This window comes from Argopecten irradians, chromosome 9 (genome assembly GCF_041381155.1).
Source record: "Argopecten irradians isolate NY chromosome 9, Ai_NY, whole genome shotgun sequence".
Lineage (NCBI taxonomy): Eukaryota > Metazoa > Mollusca > Bivalvia > Pectinida > Pectinidae > Argopecten > Argopecten irradians.
Genome location: NC_091142.1, coordinates 32,233,527 through 32,257,130, shown reverse-complemented (window position 1 = coordinate 32,257,130; position 23,604 = coordinate 32,233,527). Strand labels below are relative to the sequence as shown.

The following is a 23,604-nucleotide window of genomic DNA, read 5'->3' as shown; positions in this document are numbered from 1 at the left end:
ACCAAGGTTATGTAAAATGCAGTACTTTCACATTTCATATCAGTTCATCAAAATTATTTAATTTAATTCATTTTAATTCCTTTTTTATTAAAAATATATGTATGGAATGAAATGCAAACGAATTTTATATTGTGTATATTATAACAGTTCAACAGAAGATATGCTGAAGTAGTTCAAGTGTTGCGGTTTGTTACATGAACAGAGTACTTGTGGATTTTTTTAATTGACAAATTATAGGCATCATATATTTTTTCGAGAAACAATTTTATACGGAAATATTATATAATAATATATTATATTTTCAGCGAAAAATGAATCCAATTTCTCCTTATGAATTGTTATAACTCTAATGTAAGCGAAGATGGCGAGGCATGTTTTATCTTTATTCATATCCAGTACCTAAAATACGGTAACCTTTGTCTAAATGTGTCTGTGCTCAAAACGTAGAAAGGACTAATATAATTCATGTTTAAAGATTTTCCTTATCATCCTGTACAATGAATTAGAAATTTGACAAACACTTTGTTACCACATTTACATTCTTTCTTACATGCGGTATATACACGTATCAAATTGTAATCTTTATTGTAGTATTTGTCTTCGTCATATCTAAAATGTTTTAGATACTTCCTATAAATTAATATTCTATCATGTTTAAACATAATATGTAAACAATATTCATAGCATCACCGTGTTTTAACTGCTTCACTTACCATTGTGGTTCCAGATAATTTTTATTAATATATACTAGTAACAATCATGATATCAATAATGATTATGATATACATAGGCAGCAGGCATGTATAAAATTCTGGATATCTGGTTCAAACTAAATCTGTCAACTAAGTATCTGATTGGATGGAATATTTTGAGATAAAAAAGGAGATAAAAATGTGAGAAATCCATGAGTGGAAATAGGATGGAGTTAAGGAGAGGGTAATTAGGCGTACTTGGGGGTACTGAGCAGTACTATCGCGCGTGCTGTTGGTGAGGAGAAGGATGGTCACTGTTGGCTGTCGAATCTGACACTCTCCCAATGATTAATGAATGTTAGATATGCCCTAACACAAACTGTATACATGCCTTCACAAACCTGTACCGCGAATTCCTCACAAAGTTACCATACAACCGACTAAATAGAGAGTCTAACCAGAATCTGCAGCTTCCCGGAGCTTATTGGAATTATTGTCTCTGAGGAAAGCGGAACGGTGTAATATTGTTTGGCAATTATAAACACGATGGACACTTGTAATCTCTAGAAAGGTACGAAATGTATACCAAACATCAGGGATGTATATCGCTACAGTGTCTGAGGGGAGGGAGAGTAGCAGCTAATGATATATAGCAGAGCGTGCTGGGGGAGAGGCAGACAATTATACGCTTAATCGTCCAATCAGGACTCAGCAGGTCTTAAGGACATATCATATGGGGGCTTGGCTTCGGGCAAAAATCGCATTCGTCTTATTTATTGTCGCTTTATCACTGTTGTAGAAAGTAAGTAAAAAACTTATATATTGGGTACTTGTGACGTTCATTAGTACGAGCAGACCCATGGATATAAACGGGCCACTGTCGGCCCGAGCTAATGCTTTCAGCATCACATCGCTTATGTCGGGTCCGTTTGCCGACTCCTTTCTAGGGTCCCTAGGAGGAGCCTTTGGGTACCAGCAGGTGCCCCCTCAGAGAAGCACAGATTGTCTCTTCGAATGGGGACAAAATGGAGGATACGGTGTAGGGATCAAAGGAATGGAAGGTAAAGGGAACTTGTTGATTAATTTAAAATATAATGACGTCATATAAGAATTTACCTACAAAATTCTGTATAACATGATATATTCAAGTCGTAATTTTTACTGTGACTTTATTTCTATATTTCTTTTAAATTTCAATATTAATAGCATGTCTCTATTTTGTATCTTCGTACTTCATTTGCTGTTTTATATTCTTTAACATGAAAATTAGGAGAACAATTTGTCAGTACTATTTATCCCATTTTTCACCTCCTGGTCTACGGACACTTGATATATGATAATATTTAGATAAATGCAACGCTAAAACATTATTATCAATTTTTAGTGTTGAATTCGTACTTTGGAAGTGTTGTATGTGACCAACGCTACTTAAATGGACAGTGCGGTTTGTTCACTGTTCAAATGATAACATATAGATACATTACATATTTAAAAGCAAATCAATACATACATAAAGGGGAAACGTCCGACAATATATATTGTGTGTATTATATTTAATTGACTGATTACACACAATAGTAACAAGAACATTGATATATTTATATCTTTACGAAAAAACGCAATACACGATTAGAAATAAAAACACATATTTGATACTGATAAAATATGCTTGCGGTGACGAATACGTAAATACTTATAAAATATGCTTGCGTTGACGTGAACAATATGCAAAGATCAAAATTAAGAATAATAAAAATATTAATTATTCAAAATAAAATATTTTTAGATTAAGAATTAATAATTAATTTGATTATTTTTACCCCTGTGTGATAGCTATCTAACTGCTTTTAACAACTAAATGGATATCATTTTCATTGGCCATCATAGTAAAAGCATGTACGAAATTAGTTTATTTCAAAAGTAACGCACAAGTTGACCGCATTATGAAATATATTAACAATAGATGTTTTAAAATTGCTTTAAAAACAGAATAAATACAAATAACTTAACACATTGTAACTTAAATTCGACAGTTTTAGATAATATTAAATCAGCCTTTTTAGTCCCGCCTGTTAAAACCGACTGTAATTGTTAGGATACAAAACTCGATGCAACGTTTTTTTCCAACACAAAAATTATTTTTGACATTTGCTATGTTGTCTTAAACACGTTATTTTATTAAACGTATCACTTGTTGAACCACTTATAATTACCAGAATACAACTCATTTATATTTACACTACCTGTCAAATCTCTGCTATTCCAATCAACAGTTTTAACATTTCTTTTCAAACGAAAAAACAAAAATATTTCTGGCGAAGTTGTTGTTTAGCACTGCCTGCCGTCACTGTTAGAGAAGTTAATGTAGGTTTGATCCTTGTTAACTACTTTACAAGGAACCATGCAATGCCTTTTTAACGGCTGTACAGTGATATGCGTGAGGTCTGGCGAGGCTCCCCCGACAAACTACAAATATTCTGACCATCGATCTCGCCGCTTGCGTCGATAAACAAGAATATCACATTTTTGCTATACGTCTTTTATCATTAAATGTTGTTAGAGGTTCTGAAGCATTATGTTTAATGTTTCGTGATAAAATCGAATCTGTAAGTACTCCTTACTGTGATATAGTGCCCTGTCAAAACTAATAACGAGTTTTACTGAATCATCTGGTCTTTGAATCCCAATCGAAAAACCTTTATCGATAAATATTTCTCTATCTTACTTGTAATAGATTCTTAATAATTCGAAGTTAGGATATTATTATGCTATGTTTACTTGGGATATTTGTTACATTGTTATTGTCTGATTTGATTATATGTAAATTTGAGATTTTGTATAATTTTAACCCGTTACGAGACCAACTATTAGTGTAGAATGTTTATCTGTTTCCCTATTATTAAGGCAACTGAAAATTGGAACTTAAAAGATTTACTTGAATACAGTGAAAAGATAACAGATTACTTACTAAAATACCCATACACGGTATTATATCAAGTGGTTTTTTTTCAAATACTACGCGCGAGAGGAATTTCTCAAAAATATATGCATTTTTTTTTTAATTTTTCATTTTAAATTGAATACATCGATGCATTTTTAAATGCATGACAAATCTGCGTTTCTTGTTTTTCCAATCAATATAGCGATTGTTTTATTGTTGATATATTATGTTCTAGTTATCTTTCCATTGTCCTTCATGGTAAAAATTTGTGCTCTTTTGTTTCCAATTTATTTGGTATGTTTATCCTACATACATTTAGATTTATGGATTATAAATTGTTCTTTGATGACTGTTTGAATTATAAAACCCATTGTACCCTTACACAATATGTCGTAACTTCTAGATCAAAGTGTGGACCAGGTCCATGGAGATCAACAGAAACTTATAAATTTTCTTTCAAATGTAATTTTACTAACAAAAACATTAGCGGCAACATTTAATTTTTAGTGCGAGATATTAATCAATTGATATTGATATGTGCATTGATCTACATTATATAGTGAAAATATCATGATATTTTGTTTCTTAAATTAACAATGACTCGACTCGAATATTTGGAAATAGTCAAATATGCCATCTCGTGTCTGTTTTAAAAAACAACCAAAATATTAAGGTCTTTTAAAAACAAAGCAAATGTTTGGAAAGTAGTGTGTTATTAAATGAATATACGAAGGGGGCATTTAACTATTCGGTCTTGCTTTCATTGAGTGTTATAACACTTTGAGAAAAAACAAGTGCGCAGTCTTGATATTTTGATGATCATTAGTAATTCAAGACTCACGGATAATTCGATGACAAGTATTTTTACATTCCGATAAGACCATCTCTACAAACAGTCTAGTATTTTCACTACACGCGGTCAACCGTGCACGTCGTCGGTGACATGCGCGTGATCCGTATCATATGCACGTGCTAAAATATTTCACACTTTAAGGTGTTAATGATAGACTTCCCATAGGTCGCCTACTCACTACAAACGAAATGTAACACGTCGAATTTGATCATTTCAACGTGTTAACTGTCAAACCGAACCCGGCGCAACAGATCTGGACCGCTGTTTACAGATGTAGCTGGTATTTTAGTTCGACCGAGAAATGTTTGTTCTTACGCCGGATGCCATTTTTCTTCTTGATTTTCAGCAGAAAATTCCAGATTCTGTCCTTAAAACAATAATCATGTAGTAATGTTGATTTATCCTTTTTTAGGTTCATGAAGGTGTTTTTTCAACTTTAAAAGAAATTTAACTAAATTAAATCTCCTTTGCCATGGCCAAGATTTCTCCTTATCAAACTTCTACATCCTTTTTCCCGCAAATAAATTGAATTCATGGACATTTTATGTATACGTAGTGAATGAATCAATGTCTTTTCAAATAAAAAGTATACATTAAGTTGTTGGAAATTTGAATTATTGCATCAGATTCCTGCTTCAACGTTGAATTATATATATATCGTCGTCTTCGTTTTCGTACAAAATTCAACTTCAGACATGTAAATTAGCATAATATACATATGCGTGGTTTTTACGATCCATATTTTAACGTTATATTGGATTTCGATATCAAAAAGAGAATTAGATAAAATAAAGTTTCTTTAATTTGAATTTGAATTTTAATCTGCTGACTATTTCATATAACTATTCTAAGTCGTGAATGATATTTGGTTTTATTTCTATTTTATAGCATGTATTTTAAATGCTGGAACTGGAAGACCTTACTATGACTCCTCAAGAATTGACACCTATCCAGACAGTTCCGCCCGACCCCCCGGGACAACTGGAATCAATGAGGGCGTGTGTGAGAAAAATAGCCCCACTATGAGTTGCGATGAGAATAGGACATGTGTAAAAGACAATTGTGACACAGAAAACTCCGGAATCGAGGATAAATCAGACACACCCAAAAAACCACTCCATGCCAAACTGTTAAACGTTACCGCTCATTTAGAGATGAAATCTCTGTGGGACGAATTTGACGAACTCGGCACGGAAATGATTGTCACTAAAGCCGGCAGGTAGGTAATACTTTTTTAGTATGAAAACTAAAATTGGTTTGTTATTATCCTTAGGTTTGTCAAAAAATAGATCGTAAATTGATAGAAAGTACAATGATATTTTGTTTTAGATATTATATTGCAAAAATGTAATCAATCGACTTAGTAGTTTTAATATCTAATAATTTTGTGATAATTCATTTGTATAATGAGGCATAATAGAGCGTCGTATTTTTTCAAATTTACACGAAAAAAAATCATTAAATTGTGAGTCGCACTAACGTTTTTCCAAATACGAATTTCCGTTTGAAGAAATACAGATCACAGATTTCCATTGTTATATTTACATATATTTCAATTCGTCAATTCTATACTCAAGAAAACGGGAATGTGTGCTCTAATATATGAACATTTCAGGACGTATAGCAAGGAGCTATGTGCATGCTCACCGTGTCATGACATAATATGCTTCCTTTCAGTGCCTGATAATACTATCGATTTGAAAGTAGACACATGTTTTACGCTTTCTCTCCCAGTGTTTAAATGTGAACCTGTTGAATATTATCATTGTTCCATTATCATCTCTGTCTATTGTGTTCGTTCAGACAATAAAAGCATGACCTACACCCGTTCTGCTCTCGTGCCGGTGTTATACACGGTATTGTTTTGATGATATTTCAAATTATTTATACACATATTATTGTATAAATTCACATTACGTTTATTTTACGACTATCATTGTATACATAAATAGAACTAGATATTATGTAAATACACAGGACTCAAACCAATTCATCTTATATCATGTTTCAGCATAATCCACGTATTTGGGAATTAAATAAATATGAGTATGCATTAAGGTGATAAAGGCTTTGTTTAAAAATGAACATGCTAGATATTTGTTAAATATATACATCAATTTCATAATTATATACATTATATTATTCCATAACAAAATCCTAGATATCAAAATAAAAACAAAACAGCTAAAGGTAGATATCGCATAGGGATCAGACTGGAATAATATAACTAACACTAGACATCAGAGAAAAACAAATACAATTATAACCAACTTGTCTAATATAAAAACTTATCTCTCGGTAGGTGTGTATGAACGTGCTATTTATGACACCGATGGGCATCCTTTATGGTATTACGCCCTGCGTCCCTGAAGGGAACTTGTTGGTTTGGGTGTCATCTGAGCATTATGGTCAATTAAAGGCCAACAGGCCTGCTGTATGTGTTTGTTTTATCCCCTCACTACTCGCTCACCGGCCAGTCCTCGGGGAGTTACATTTCAACTGAAGCTTATTGATAAAGCTTGATTGGGAATCCAGACGGAGAATGAATACTTCAGAGGCTACTTAACTCTCTCCCACTACGTGACATATAAGATTTATTACTTTGATTGTAAGAACGTATGTATAAAAGGAGTTACTTATATCTCACTTAATGCTTCAATTGATATCTCAGTCGCCTAATGTTCAATCTAGCTTCATTAATATCATATAACACCCTTCCCAAATTATAATACATGTTCAGAACACTTACTCACATTTTTGAGTTAAGAACACTTACTCACATTTTTGAGTTAATGATTATCAACTTCGTCGACAAAGAGAGTCTAAAGAGTTTTATAACGAAACCTACATTATTGATACTGAGAAATATTTCTCCTACTGAAAGAAAAACTAATTTTGACATTTAATTATCTTGTAAGATATAATGATAATGGTTCATAAACATGAATTCCTAAATTATTCTTGTACTTTGAAACGGGTCTATTCAAATGATTTGAATCTTGACATAATAGAATTTTCGTAATTATGAACACAATTAACACATAAACAAAGTGTAATGTTTATATTCTTTACTAGAAACCCTTATGATTATCACTATTTATTGAACACACAAGATTATGTTATGAAATGTTTATTGATAATTCAACAAATGTTTTTTTTTTCACTATCAAAACTAAGAACAGACGATTTAGTATTTTTCTTCAGTTACAAAAGTTACTTACTTTACACCATTACCACCACAGAAAAGCTTGAGCTTCTAATTTTTTCTTCAAGGTAAAAATATGAAAAATAATTAATTGCATCCCGAAAAAAAATCCTTGGCACTATATCCTATTTGGAATGAAGTACTGATTGCTCATGTACCAAAGGCAAAATAAATTATTTTGTATATTTTTTTGTGTTAATAAGACAAATATATACACGATTAAACATCATTTTTTGTTCAAATAATGAATATTATTTATGCTCTGTCAGCGGTGGAGCATCTTTAGCATATATATTTGTATTTTAATCTTTCAATTAATCGCCACTTCTACTTCTGATATTTTTATTTGTTAAGCTGTTTTTCTGAGACTGAATATGAGTTTAATCAATTCCGTACTTGTATCTTCCTGGGTCGTAGTAGAGTGAACGTGATGTGGTTTTCAGGGTGTAAACAAATGAAATGATACTTCCGTTGTTACAGTACTTACACGCCGCATAGCCATCAATTCCAACACCAGTCTAAATATATGTCTACCCGGTCAGTTATTATAGTACTTTGTATAATACTAACTACATTATTTTTTTTTATTTGTTAAGCTGTATTTCTGAGACTGAATATGAGTTTAATCAATTCCGTACTTGTATCTTCCTGGGTCGTAGTAGAGTGAACGTGATGTGGTTTTCAGGGTGTAAACAAATGGGATGATACTTCCGTTGTTACAGTACTTACACGCCGCATAGCCATCAATTCCAACACCAGTCTAAATATATGTCTACCCGGTCAGTTATTATAGTACTTTGTATAATACTAACTACATTATACCAGTTTAAATATATGTCTACCCAGTCAGTTATTATAGTACTTTGTATAACACTAACTACATTATACCAGTCTAAATATATGTCTACCCAGTCAGTTATTATAGTACTTTGTATAACACTAACTACATTATACCAGTCTAAATATATGTCTACCCAGTCAGTTATTATAGTACTTTGTATAACATTAACTACATTATACTAGTACTAGTCTAAATATATGTCTACCCAGTCAGTTATTATAGTACTTTGTATAACACTAACTACATTATACCAGTCTAAATATATGTCTACCCGGTCAGTTATTATAGTACTTTGTATAATACTAACTACATTATACCAGTCTAAATATATGTCTACCCGGTCAGTTATTATAGTACTTTGTATAACACTAACTACATTATACAAGTCGAACTATATATCTACCCGGTTAGTTATTATAGCACTTTGTATAACACTAACTACACGTGCATTATACTAGTCTAAATGATACATCTACTTGGCGACTGTGTTTCTGGTATATCCCTTCAGTCATGGGCGCTTGTTTGGCCGTGTCTACGATTAACAAACAACAAATTGCCTATTTATCTAATCGAAATTTAAGCTAAATGTGCGTTTCCTGCTGAGTGTAACTGGTTTACAACAATTTATCAATTTCTCGGCACCTGCATATAAACCATGTAGATACATCACCATAAAAGAACGAGTCTGTTCTGTGACTCCTCGGGTCCCCGCAGACGACAGGTCGGCTAATTCGCACTAATTGTATCATTAATGGTCATTAGACGGACGTCTGGATGACACTTGGACGTGACGGGTTCGATAAGACGGGTGGTGGAGGTGTCAAACCGTCCAATACGTCATCCCGCAATCCAATTTATACTACTATTGCAAGGTTTAATAGTCGTTTAACTTGTTCTTTGTAGCTAATTGTACATGCCAGACGTAAATCTATGACTTCAGTATATAAAAGTGGTGTCGTGGTGTCTAGGGGAGTCCACACATCGTGATTTAGGTTTCCCATTTATTGTATGTTTTCAATTGATATATACCATGTTTTTATATAAACAGGAACTAGACTCCATTCTTCTTTGAAAGTTTAAAAAATATTAGTGTTTTTTTCTTCTATGGCTTACTTACTATCAAATTACCAAAAAAGTCTGGCTTCATTCATTTTATCGGATTTATTTATTTTTCCCTGCCTCCTTTTTAATAGCGGAAATTAAAGCGTTATACAAGTTCGTTCAGAACGGTTGTATCACATTATCAAATAGAAATACATTTAGACAATTTTGTGGTAATTCGACAAAACAAACTAGGCGAATAGGAATCATTTGTATAAAAATCATAATCCAGTTATTTTGTGTATTTCAAACTATGAAAGCTCGCAAAACTGCAAAACTCCGAATTAGCAACCACAGTTTAGAAATCGAGGCGGGTAGGGTAAAAAAGATTCCCCGTCCTCTGCGGTTATGCAAATTTTGTAAAGAAATTGAGGATGAAATCCACTTAATTTCTAAGTGTTCCGTTAACTCTACATTGAGAACAATTTTCTTTAATAGTCATAAAGATGTAATAAAGCACTGTCCATCTATTATATTTTGAAAATTTGATACGACTCTTGCCTTCTAATGATCTAAAACGTCTACAGGATTTAGAACTCTTTGTTTAAAAGTTATTTGAACTGAGGAAAGCTGACTTGATAAATGTTTTAAGTTGTTGTTTTTATCTACTGTATGTTATGTACATGTATGTTTTGCTATAGATACCTTTTGTATGGATATAAGGAAACAATGAAGTTGAATTGAATTGAATTGAATATTATTTAAATGACGTGTTGAGAACAAAGTCATAGATGTTTTTTATGTTTCTATATTGAAATCTGGTATCAATACACTACACAACATAACACAAAGATTGCTGTTGGCTTTATGTTACATCGGGTTATGTGCACTAATACCTTTTTTTTAAACATATCGATTATATGGAATGTATTTTACCAGATCCAAGCTTAACACACCCAAGGATAAATATTAATTTAATGTAGATTTGAACAGAGTCGGGTTTCTTACTAAACCTATGCAATATTTTTCAATGTTCATTGGTGTATTGTCTTTCCTTTTTTCTTTATTTCTAAACATTAAGACCAAATAATTTTTTTTCAAATTCCGATAGACAACACAATGACACAATGGATATTATTTAAGAGTTACAGTTATGTTTGATTGAGTAATGATACATTTTTCGGTGATATAGCTTATATTATGAAAAAATCATTTTGCATAATGCCTAGTTATTTCATTACAGTGATATTCATTGTAACGACGTAATAATGTTAATATATGGTATATCTAAATATATATGTTTTCATGCATTAACAGCGTTTACATGTGATGTTATTTATATCAATAATAATCGGGTTGAATATTAGACTCTCTTTATTCGTTTTTCGGGTGATATTATTAAACAATGCGAGTTTAATCATATGAGGTATTATCAAAAATAATGAACGTAATTAAAACCTACTGCATGTATTGCTATTGCTGGTGGGTAGATAAAACTGAATAACTATCATAGAGACTATAACTGCAAAATTCGCTTTTGTCATACGGTCAATAGAATATAATGAAAATCTTTTGAGTATAAAAGAAATCATATTAAAATGATAATGTAAAGATAAGTGTTTTTGTGTACTTTATCCTGATGAATTACAGATGATGTCACGTGTCACTGTGTTCTTTACCAATAAAACATACCTCTAATGAAACAGACTTGTACAATTAAAGGCCTCTTCATTTCCGAAACAAAACAAAGAATATCACCAACACTTGTATATATGATCAACATGGACCTGAGATAAAGTAACAGCACCACAAACTGCAAGATTACCTGTTTAGTGTATGTTGATAATGAAGGTTTATTTCGCTGTTTTGCCCCGTGGCGTAGTTGTAGGCAACTGTTGTAGAAAGATAACAGAAAAATATAACCCGCGCTATGGAAATTGACAATTTAATATTTGTCTTTTAAAAACGTTTATGAATGTATGACAAGTGTAGCAATAACGATACACCAATAACTTTTAGTATTCTAAGTAATAAAACTCGTTATACAGTAATAGGCTCATGTAATTGTTCATACCGCTGGCATTGTGCTTTGCCAGCGGATTGATAAATATTCAAGTCAATTGCAGGTGCGATCTAGAGTCCAGATACTGGTAGATCAGTGAAGTCTTCTTGTCTTGGGCATTGTAGATTACTATAGCATCTCAATCGTCACAGGGCAAAGGGTCACCAGCAGGTCATGTTTGTTTTCTAACCACGTTTAAATGTTGGGAAATACAGAAAAAAGTTACTAGAAGAATATGTTTACATGGGTTACATTGGGATCAGACTTCGGCCTTGTAAAGAGTTTTGTGTTTGCCTAATCATACAATTTAGGTGTATTCATTTTACTTAATTTTCGTCCAAATACAACAATGTATATAAAGAACTGTTGATGGAATAACATACAAACGAATATAAAAAGTATGCCTTTAATACATGTATATATATAGCTGAATTTCATATTTTTTTAAGCAAACAACGATAAAAAATTGCAGTTACCAAGTCCCTTTACTCAATTTCTCGATAACTAATTTTATTTTGTTTTCATAATTCGATTTTGCCTATAACAATCATTTTCATTGGCTTAAAATTATTTTATCACCTCATAAAGGAAAACAATGACGTCGCTGTTTGTAACGTCGCTTCTGATTGGCTGAGATAACGGTGTAACTTTTTTTATAAAAAAAGGAACGAAACGGTTTACTATGAGTATATGTGTTGTCATATGACACCATTATGACGAATTTGGAATGTCAATATATAAATTATGAATAAGATTTCGTACGGCATTCCTGGGATCAAGCTGGCGGTAATCTTTATTGTAAGTAAATAATGGAAATGGAAAGTGTATCCAGTGTGCAGTTTGTGCGTGCCACATTATTCGGTAATTACGACACTGATATATGTATTTCTTTGTTATATTACACCATCGTTGATTGTTTTTTCCAGGCGAATGTTCCCCACCTTCCAGGTTAGGATGTACGGCCTTGACCCCATGGCTGAGTACATGGTGATGATGGACTTTGTTCCTTGTGATGACAAGCGGTATCGTTACTCCTTCCACAGTTCCAGTTGGGTGGTGGCAGGGAAGGCAGACCCACACATGCCTGGGAGGATCCACGTGCATCCAGATTCTCCAGCCAAGGGCGCGCAGTGGATGAAACAAATTGTGTCGTTTGACAAATTAAAGTTGACAAACAATTTAATGGATGACAACGGCCATGTGAGTGTTCCCCATAGTATTTTTTTTACCAAATCGTTACTAAAAACCTACTATTTTACCTAGTACTAACTATAACTGATTCGGTTTGCAATGAAGACTTTTGTCTCGTCATGTGAGTGTTTCCAATTTTTTTGCTTCTTTTTACCAAAATGTTTTTGTAAACCAACCCTTATCCCTAGTTACCTTATTTTAGTGGTTTCCTAGTGGAGTGTTTTTTTCTAATCATGTTTCCTCCCGTTATTTGGTTTCTTCGTTTATGGTAAACGTACTCTTTCACATGGTAATCTTGAATGATCAAATCTTTCGATTTTGATTACACTTGTTGTATTTTATTGTCTTTACGATTAAAGTAGTGTTTTCAACGAATTGTAATGATGAATATTTGCATCATAACTCTAGCGCAATAATGAATGACTTTAATGAAGGTCAAATCCCACATATAAATCAACTTATTATGTCAAGGTCGTATTCAGATGCAATTTCCACATTTCCGAACAAAGAATGCGGGGAACACCTAAATCACCTCCTTACACTACCATGGAATGAGATCCGAGTTACATATTACAGTTAAAGTAACGACACAAGAACTCTTAAAAGTTTCTATTTTTAGGTACTTCATTACCAGTTGTGATATATGTCTAACCAGAAAACAAATACACTGAGTGGTATTTTACACAAAACTATTTTCACATATTTGTTAATGTTTGTTTGTTTGTATAATGACATTCATTGGCTTCCTAAAGCTAGTGTGACCTTATGATTACACCTGTTTTTGACGTTGAAATATTTGTTAAGAGTAATACCGTGTCGGCCCTTCGCCCTACGCCAGCCTAATCTGACGTCACTTTGACAGTCATGGCGTTTGCTTTAAATTTCCATGCTAATTGTGTTATCTTTATTATAATTGACGTAACAAATCTATACAGAATATGACATGTCTGCTATGTAAAACTGCCTAACGACGGTGGCTAGTTTGTCTTAAGATACGCGAATGTATGTCGACTACAGCATTGATGACGTATGTATCTTTGATTTTTGGCGAATATAACTGACAATGCTTTCTTACATTCTTGAATGGTTACAAGGGTAAGAAAATGACCTATCTTGTTATTTTTGGTTTTTTTTTTAAATTCTTCATTAACTGCTTTTGTACCGATATAAACCATACTTTCCAATCTGATGAAAAATGTTTAGAATCGTCATTACTGTGTTAACCATTTTTTTTCTGGATATGGTTTGCTTTTGTATTTGGTTGACGATTCGAAATTTGAAGCAAGTAGATATATCTATAAATATCTTAAGATGTTTTTGCTTAGTCCTTACATACATCCTAGTGCAGTATTTGATTACACACTACTCAGTATAAAAGATAACTTGCTGACAAATCACAATCAACTGGAATAAAATTTGTAATAGTTTTGATTGGAAAATACGATATGATGATTTCTTATCCAGACTTTTGTAAATCTGCTGATGTATGTTTTTATTTTCGTTTAAAGAAGAACTGTCTGCGCTGTCACTGAGCTATCAACAATTAAAATAACTTTGACATGTGTGATATTGTCACTAGAAATAAGAAAAAACGGCTTTTAGCAGTAAGGCTATCCTGACATGCGTTTAGATATTGTCGAGGAAACACTTCGAGCTGGGCATTTAGAGTTTAAAACATACACTTCTTCTTAACGTGGCATGATACCTATTCAACATATATTTTTTATTCTAAATATTTGATTTCCTTTTTGATAAAAAAACTTTTAAGTTGTTAATATTTTCCGAATATTCTCGAAAATGTGTTTCCTTCACACGATTAAGGATTTAGACTTTATAAATAGAATATCCACCTCTACTTGTTTCCATGTCTTTACTTTTTTGTAAGAGATTGACACAGTAGTTGGATCTGGAGAATTTCAACATCAATCTCCGAATCGCAGCCTCATTAATCAAAACATCGGTAGGAATATTCGCCGTCATTATTCGCCCTGATCGCCTGGCAACGTTAGCCAGAAGACTTTCTAGACACTCTGTTTATCGGAGTGAAATTGAGGTCAGTAATGGAGGTCACCGGAATTAGATTTAAATAATGATAGACGATGCCTATTGGATAACGATCGTACACTCTAGCGCTAACAATAATATACACTATCGTATTTTATGTTGTAAACTGTAACACTACGTCTGGGTTCGCTGCGTTCATTAATTAACATATTATTATCAGGCAAAAAGGTTTATTATACATGACCAGTGCAGTATTAGTCGGCATCAGAACAGTTCTATTAAAACCCATTGTCTCATCAATTAACGACTTAATTATTACAAATAAAACGCCTAATGGCAAGCTAAGTAGTTATCTGTACTGGCGTAACAGTCACATGATCGATTACATTTTGGATAAAGAATCCATATTGCATGGCAATATATCATTCAAAATAAGTAACAAAACAAACATGAATTGCCACCCTTGGAAACAATGATTATGTTGAGTTTAACATTTCCTTCTGTCTTTCTTGTTTCTATATTTCTCTGAAAAAGCTGTGTACCATTAAGATTCAGAAACTGATAGTTAAACGTGTGACACGTTTTATCCAAAAAACATTTTGGGCCAACAAAAAATGGTTACCCGAAGATAAACAACAACCAAAGAGGCAATCTGGTAAAATGAAATTACCATAAGTCCGTTAAATTATTATTTTCTTCGGAGACTTGGACAAATAGTTCCCCATTTCATTTTGTGATTTTGTGATGGCCGACAACATATTGTTATATTCACCACATTTTTATCGTTCATATTATTTTGTTATTTTGTGATGGCCGACATCATATTGTTATTATCGTTCATATTATTTTGTTATTTTGTGATAAACGACTACATATTGTTTTACAGATAATACTGAATTCAATGCATAAATACCAGCCTCGCTTCCACGTGGTGTACGTTAATCCTAAATCTGAAGATTGCTCAAACACAGAAAACTTCAAGACCTACATATTTCCAGAGACCAAGTTCATGGCTGTAACGGCCTATCAGAACCATAGAGTAAGTACATCTAACGTGTGATATGGGGCTTTAGTGATCGGTCTATCAGTAATTACAAGGTATGATTCAATATCGAATAGGAAACATTAATATGAGAAACGGTCATGGGGCCCTGTCTGTTGTTCAATATCGAATAGGAAATATTAATATGAGAAACGGTCATAGGCCTTGTCTGTTGTTCAATATCGAATAGGAAAAATTAATATGAGAAACGGTCATAGGCCCTGTCTGTTGTTCAATATCGAATAGGAAATATTAATATGAGAAACGGTCATAGGCCCTGTCTGTTGTTCAATATCGAATAGGAAACATTAAATTGAGAAACTGTCATAGGCCCTGTATGTTGTTCAGTCCCATTTCAATTGTTTTGGAATGAAAATTTGATGAAAATGCAATTAAATAGAACGTATTGCTATATTTATTTGATAAGGATGATATATACCAAACACAACAAATATTAGATTAATCCCCGATTGGTTGATTATTATCTAATAATTGTCACAAGTGTTCCCTAAATGTTATTTATATGTACGTATTGTATTATTGATATGTTGTATGACATAAATAGCATATTATACAGTTATTTACTGGGATGGAGGGCAACAGATGATTTGTTGGACCCGAGGTCGAAGGCCGAGGGCAACAGTTTATTTGAGGGTCCAACAAATCATCTGTTGCCCGAAAATCCAGTCGATATCAGTTTTGTTATACCTATTGACTCAAAACAATGCATTGACGTCACGAACTGTAGGTGTGACGTCACTCCGGTCCACCAGCACATTTTAACAGTTCTTTGAACCGCTCGACGGAGCAGTTCATTTATTGGCATTTTTGTCAATAGAGTTTACATAGAAACTATTTTATAGGGGTATAACGCTATTTGTTTTTGTTCTTCTGTAGTTTATGTTCTTTTGTAGTTTATTTACATCTCCATGTTTTAGTAAAATAAGCTGTAGAAATCATTAAAAGCCACAGAAAAATATGTACGCTGTTTTATAAACAAGGATAGCATCACGGTCGTGATTTGTCATTATGACATTTTTGGTGCAAATAAGTTGAGCTTGTTATGATAGCATAAAAACCAACAGAAAAAACCCACGGAAAGGTTAAGTACAGGTCTAAAACTATCAAAAAATGATTTTACACATTCCACATTGCTTGTTTCGATAAACTAATGAGATTTTAATTGAAGGTGACAGCTCATGGCATATTGAATTATTTAGCTATTTTAAAACATTCGTGTAAAACGCTCTATTCATTTTTCAGATAACGCAGCTCAAAATAGCTAGTAACCCGTTTGCCAAAGGATTTCGAGATGTTGATCCAAACGAGTGGTAAGTCGGGGAAGCGATCACTATGTATAAATGTATCATACTAGCTGTAAATGTATCATACTAGTCTTAAAGGTAGCATACTACATATGTAGCTGTAAATGTATCATACTAGTTTTAAATGTATCACACTAGTATCATACTAGCTGTAAATGTATCATACTAGTCTTAAAGGTAGCATACTACATATGTAGCTGTAAATGTATCATACTAGTTTTAAATGTATCACACTAGTTTTAAATATTTCATACTAGCTGTAAATATATCATACTAGCTGTAATTTATGTTTTAGATGTTACAGTACTTCTGTTTCTATACAGGGCCTCGTTTTTAAGGATTTTACAACAGAATATCTGAATGTATTTTTACATAATTCAGTAAATATGGTTAACTTGTTTTCTGACGAGTATTGCTAACGTCCTGTTTCTGTTTTTATGAGTACAGTATAAATAATTAATTACCTCTGATTTTTTCGTTGACCAGTATAGTTAACGTAGTTACCTCTGATTTTTTCCCTGAACAGTATATATAGTTAACCAAGGGTTTATAAATCTTTGAGTTAACGTATAACGTTTGATTTTTTCGTCGACCAATTAAGTTAATATATTACCTCTGGTTTTTTCCCTTAACCAGTATAGTTAACGTATTACCTCTGAATTTTATGTTGACCAATGTAGGTAAGGTATTTCCTCTGCTTTTTTTCGTTGATCAGTATAATTAACGTATTACCTCTGATTTTTTCCTGGCCAGTATAATTAAATTATTACCTCTAATTTATTCCCTGACCAGTATAGTTAACGTATTACCTTTGATTTTCCCTTGAACAGTATGGTGGATGTGATATCCCATCTGAATCCCTGTTCCCGGCCTCGGAACCAACACCGTCCAAGCTCCCTCCATATCTCAAACGTTACCAGGAAACGGTCCCCCGACGACAAAGAAAAATGTAAGAAAAAACATTGATATTTATTCTTGTTGTTCTCATTTATAATTCTTATTTTCGTATCTATAATATATAGATTAAGGAATTATCAATTAAAAAGGACGTTTAATTGTTTACTGTTTTGGTATTGATATTTGTTGTCATGATATGAACTTGTCAATAACACCAAAAACATGTTTATACTAAACTGAACTAAAAAGCAACACATTAATACCACATTGAATTTAAGATAGTGTTTTAGGCATTTTAGTAATGTATTAGATACTTGTAAAGAGTTAAACTATGTTAATCACGTTAGGTATGTTATGTGAAATATATCATTATTATTTAGAGAATGACGTTATTAGTAAAACCAATTCGGAATATTTCTCGATTGATTTTAAATCCTTTGCTTCAAATGCAAAAATCAAATTCATAATATCTTGATCTGTATTCCTCCAGGCTCATCTGAATCGGACGACTCTACTTGTATGTCCCCCACCGGGGTAGTGAACACTGGACTATCGACCACACCCCTCAGACTTCCGCCCCGGGGGTCATATACAGACAGTTATAACTATGTTCCCTACTCTCACGAGACGTACATGATGACGTCGAAATCTCGTCCCTCGCCATATTCACGGAGCATGGAATACCAGACATTTCATCATGCGCGAATGAAAGAGATTTACCAAGGGACAACGTGTGGATACAACTTCTGACGCGTGTGTGACCTATTGTGTTCCCATTCTGAGTTCCCATATTGTGTTCCCATGTGTTCTGTATGTGTTCAGTTGGTGTATGTGTGTTTCAGCAACTAGTCTTACTTAACATTACTGGATATTATTGAAATAAAATCCAACAATTCCAAAAAAACCAAAAGTGCCCGATATTGTTAAAATGATTATAACGTTTTAAAAGGGTGAATCTATAAAATATGATACAGTTTCAGAACTCTGCTCTGTTTTTGTAACTTTACTTTTGAAATATCTCCTATATGTAATTAGTCTTCAAAACTGCCTTTTATAAAAAGCATTTCAACTAATTGACAATGTATGTTCTACCAACAAATGCTCAAATAAATAAATAATATGAAAATTGTCAAATACTGTAAGCATAATAATTTTGACGCCATGGAATTTTATCGAAGAATCCATTTAATACATAATAATGATTAGAGCAAATACGCACAAGCATATTTTAGAGGAAGTGTTCTGTAGAGAAAAGAGCTAAAAGAGTAAAATCATGTTTATACATACTTAGAACTTTTATTTTTGTATTTTTGTGATTGCCGGGAACTTGGTTATTGGTAACAATATTAATGACTTTAAACAGGCAGTAATTTAAATTATCATACAGAGCTTAGCTAAACAGATACCTACATGTGCAATGATATAAATACACGTGCATTAAATGCATTAAACGCACGTGCATTGACAGCGGCGCTATTTAATACATAATATGTATTCCCGAACATTTTTCTATTTATGATTCTCATGTGTTTTTTTCTTCAAATTATGTTTAAATCACTTGATGTATATTAAAATGTTTTGATATTTCAAACAGGATCTTTGTCGTTTTTATCAAAATATATCTTTGAACATCAAATACTAAAATTATCAACTATGGAGCTTTGTTGAGATCCATATGGCGTTATTCTACCTTGGTAGAATTAAGTTTATTAAATGAATTAACTACTAAGGCGGTATAGGTATAACGCCAAACGAACCGAATCAAAAGCCCCTAATTTGATATGTAGATACTTTGACAAATGTCAAAATAATTATCCGATGGATATGTTAATTATTAGAAAAAAACTGCGATAGAACCACGTCATCTTGAAGAACTCAACGTTTGGGTAATGATGTCACAGAAGGAAAATTGACTTGATGTTTCTAAAAACGGAAACACCAAGTCGTTATGCTATATATCGAAACACACGTAACCATATAAAATGTAGTCAATGGGAATAGAGGAGATTCAGCACATATCCAATAAATTGATAAAAGATATAAAATACAAAAGTATACAAAAAACAACGACAGCTACCATTGATTACAGTTTTGATAGATATCGCATCGGACAAAGCGTTTTTGTTACAACTAAATAAGAGGAATTTGTGCACTTGAGCATTTTTATCAAAGGACCAATGCAATTGACCGTTATATCCAGAGATATCGACCAATGCGATGTATCGTTACATCTAAAGATCCCTGGGGACAAGATACAACCTACTGACCTTCCATAACTCTTCTCCCTTCTGGTTTACTCTACATAAACCAAGCATCAGACAAACACACCCAATCAGTTCGGTGTCGGTCTACCGTAACTCCACCTCATCCGTTAAACATGCACGTGATCTTAAGGGACTGGACAAGCCCAATAAGTCAAAAGTTAGGTCCTAGAGCTACATCGTAGGTCACAATGGTGATGGCGGGTCTACTCAAGGGAGCGATATAATGTTATTCTGTTTATTTCGGAATTATATATGTGTATTCATGCGCGAACGGAACCTTTGTCTTGCTTGTAAAATGTCACTATATCTCAAATTGAATAAAAACAACGGAAAACGACATTGAATAGACTAACTAATCGATTAAGTGATATTTGACTGACATTTTATTTTATTTTTGTTTTATTAATACTTATCATTTAATGACCCAGAATTAAAGACGCACTGGTAAAAAATATAATAACTTTTAGATAATGGTTTGAGTATCAGAGTCAATAACCTACAGAAAATAGAATACAGATATCTTGGTGAAAGTGTTCTACCGTGGAAGGAGCTCAAATAAGATTGCCGTTAAGATATGTAAACTTGATTTTTTAAATAATTACGCCTACTATTGTGAATGATAGGTTATTGTTAAAATAACTACCGACCTTTAAGACGACAAATTTATTTCTGTCCTACATCAAATGTCGTTTTTTGTCTACCGATAGTATCAGTCATCTCGTATTCTTCAGTTAGATCAATGGTTAAATTAGGAGGAAATAACATGTGTATAGAGAGTAAAGAGATGTTGGTTTCTGAGCATATGATTTAAAATCAGCTATAGAACGAATTATTTAAGTGATGAGTTACAAGTTTATGATGAAATCCCAAGGAATTTCGCATCTATAATGAATTAATCATTCGTTATCTTCAAGGATAGAACAGCCATTTGAACAAGTTATATATATATATTTTATTCGATTAATTTTAATTTAGCTGTCTGGTAACTAAACATAACTTTACACATCTTTAACCTTTGTGAAGAAATGAAAATAAAAATTACTTTAAAAAGAGCAACATATTGTTAAAGTTCGCTTGATTACATATGGATCATGGTTCTATTAGTTATGTTTCAATATATGACAAAGCATAAAATTGCAATAACCAGATAAGTGGATAGTTCATTTTTGTTCTCAAACAAAACAAAGATTCATCGATATAACGAATTCATAATTTCAACTGAAGAAATGAAATTAACTAATACAATTTTGCTCTCATGAAAAATAAACGTTATTGTCTTCAACAACGGCAAACACAATGCAAATCGAGGTAAAATCTAAGACAATGCATTGGTTTGTTTATATATGGCGAGCGATTACATCGAGCCGCGGATAAAGATTAATTTCATCGGAATCACCAGAGCGTTTCACTTATTGATAATGTAATGATCTTACTTCAAAGCGTTCATATCCATGGTGATTTTTCACCAATCATTCACATCTGAAATCAGTATGGCTCCCGAAAACTTTATTTGCCAATTTTGATATGGACGTTGAAAATTGGAGTTTTTCTTAAATTTTCACTTATACGTTACCAAAGAAGTGCTTCGCCCTTATACAAATGTAAACTAAACCATGAAGTTAATCAACATGTTGACTAGTCTTCCCTAAACTGCATTTACCAAAATCGTCAGTTACCAACGTCTGACTAGAAAAGAGATGCAAGGATTGCATTCAACATTTCTGATGGCATCTTTAGGCTCTTAATTCCATAGAAACATTAGTCTTATTGGTGCTTTGTTTCTACTAAAGTTTTTTTTCTTCTCATTTAATCATCTTATCAGACACACCATTTGTCTAATTGATGATATAATCTTAACTCTGAATTATTGTTATAATTTCTACCCTGGTACAACATCACTACGTCTGAATTATTGTTATAATTTCTACCCTGGTACAACATCACTACGTCAGGAAATACATGTACTTTAATGATGTTGTATTGTCAAGATTTTATTCTAAAGCATTGTAGCAGGGTAATTTTGACAGCAGAGTGGTATCGGCTTGCTAGATATTTTGGAAATGCTAATTAAAGTATATCACAATTTGCTTTATCTAGCACCACATACTTTCCCTGTTTTTCATGAACACTATTTTGAGATTTTTCTACAGTTCATTTGCACACTTTCACAAGTGGCTACTCTGCATGGTAAAACGTGATACCAATTTCAGGGTCCGCCTCGATTGGGTGGTTAAGATGCCCCGACATATTACATCAAGTCCCCCATATCAATTCCATATAGAGCAGATGTCAGGCCCTGACTGCAGGTCGGTAATTTTTCTCCGTGTACTCTGGATTTTATCTACCTCTTAAACATAGGACTTAAATGATCCTGGTTGTTAATAAAATGTTAAACAAATCAAATCAAACAAGTCTAAAGATTGGTATAAAATCACTTCGAAAAGTACATGTAAAATATGAATTGGTGCATTGTTACTATGGCAGTTAAATTGCTCTATAACACCTATCAGACATTTATATAAAAGTACAAACTTTAAACAATAATGTAATTGATATTTTAGACAGCAATGTGTGTCTAGACAGGTACACTAATACATATCATTCATCGGGATTATCATATAAATCATTGATAAGACTTTACGTTTCAAAGAATTCTTAATTTTGTGTGGAGAAGATAAAATTTCTTTTACATTTGGTTTCGTAAATTTTTTCATTGTTTTTGGGCAGTAAATTAAAAATGCTGTCTATGAGTAATTTTTATTTACATTTAAAGGCGCCCATAGCATATACGCTCTCCTTGGAGATAAAGAATAACAAGCATATGATTAACACACTAGTTCTACTATCAGCCGAAATCATTGAGTGGGGTACGGTTTTTTATTTACAAAACACAAATTACATCCGCTATCTCTGACATAATCTCGGGTCAACTCGTATGACGCGGTTTGCTAAGCAGCAAGGAAACGTGGAAAAGTAAAAAAGAGTTTTTAATTTTTTTCGTTGCTGTATACATCGCCAATCTATTATGATAGGGTATTTATGTTGAAAAAATAGTCTCTTGCTTCCAAAAACGGATGACAAATGTCTTTTTGGGGTGAAGGTCATTTGTATGATAAACTGTGTATGGCAAAAACCAAAGTTCCGCCTGGCAATTACAGCTTGAAGATGATACTTAGTCCGAGAAAATAACTATTATGAATGCCATCGATTAGACAATTTATACAAACTTATTTACAATTGGCTTAG

General features: G+C 32.8%; 1 protein-coding gene across 1 annotated transcript; it reads left to right on the top strand.

Moving 5' to 3' along the window:
* Nucleotides 1–1,360: 1,360 nt before the first annotated feature.
* On the top strand, nucleotides 1,361–19,685 carry LOC138332088 (T-box transcription factor TBX10-like). The gene is made up of 7 exons (XM_069280037.1): nucleotides 1,361–1,753; nucleotides 5,375–5,705; nucleotides 12,562–12,835; nucleotides 15,717–15,869; nucleotides 17,136–17,203; nucleotides 18,028–18,146; nucleotides 18,585–19,685. Exons 1-7 carry the CDS (start codon nucleotides 1,552–1,554, stop codon nucleotides 18,842–18,844), a joined length of 1,407 nt encoding a protein of 468 aa, XP_069136138.1. The 5' UTR covers nucleotides 1,361–1,551; the 3' UTR covers nucleotides 18,845–19,685.
* Nucleotides 19,686–23,604: the final 3,919 nt, after the last annotated feature.

Excerpts from the sequence above, each read along its gene's own strand:
- LOC138332088 (XM_069280037.1), top strand. The coding sequence starts at position 1,552 with ATGGATATAAACGGGCCACTGTCGGCCCGAGCTAATGCTTTCAGCATC. Across the intron at positions 12,836-15,716 it reads TAATGGATGACAACGGCCAT|ATAATACTGAATTCAATGCA; the intron begins GTGAGTGTTCCC and ends ATTGTTTTACAG. Across the intron at positions 15,870-17,135 it reads CGGCCTATCAGAACCATAGA|ATAACGCAGCTCAAAATAGC; the intron begins GTAAGTACATCT and ends TTCATTTTTCAG.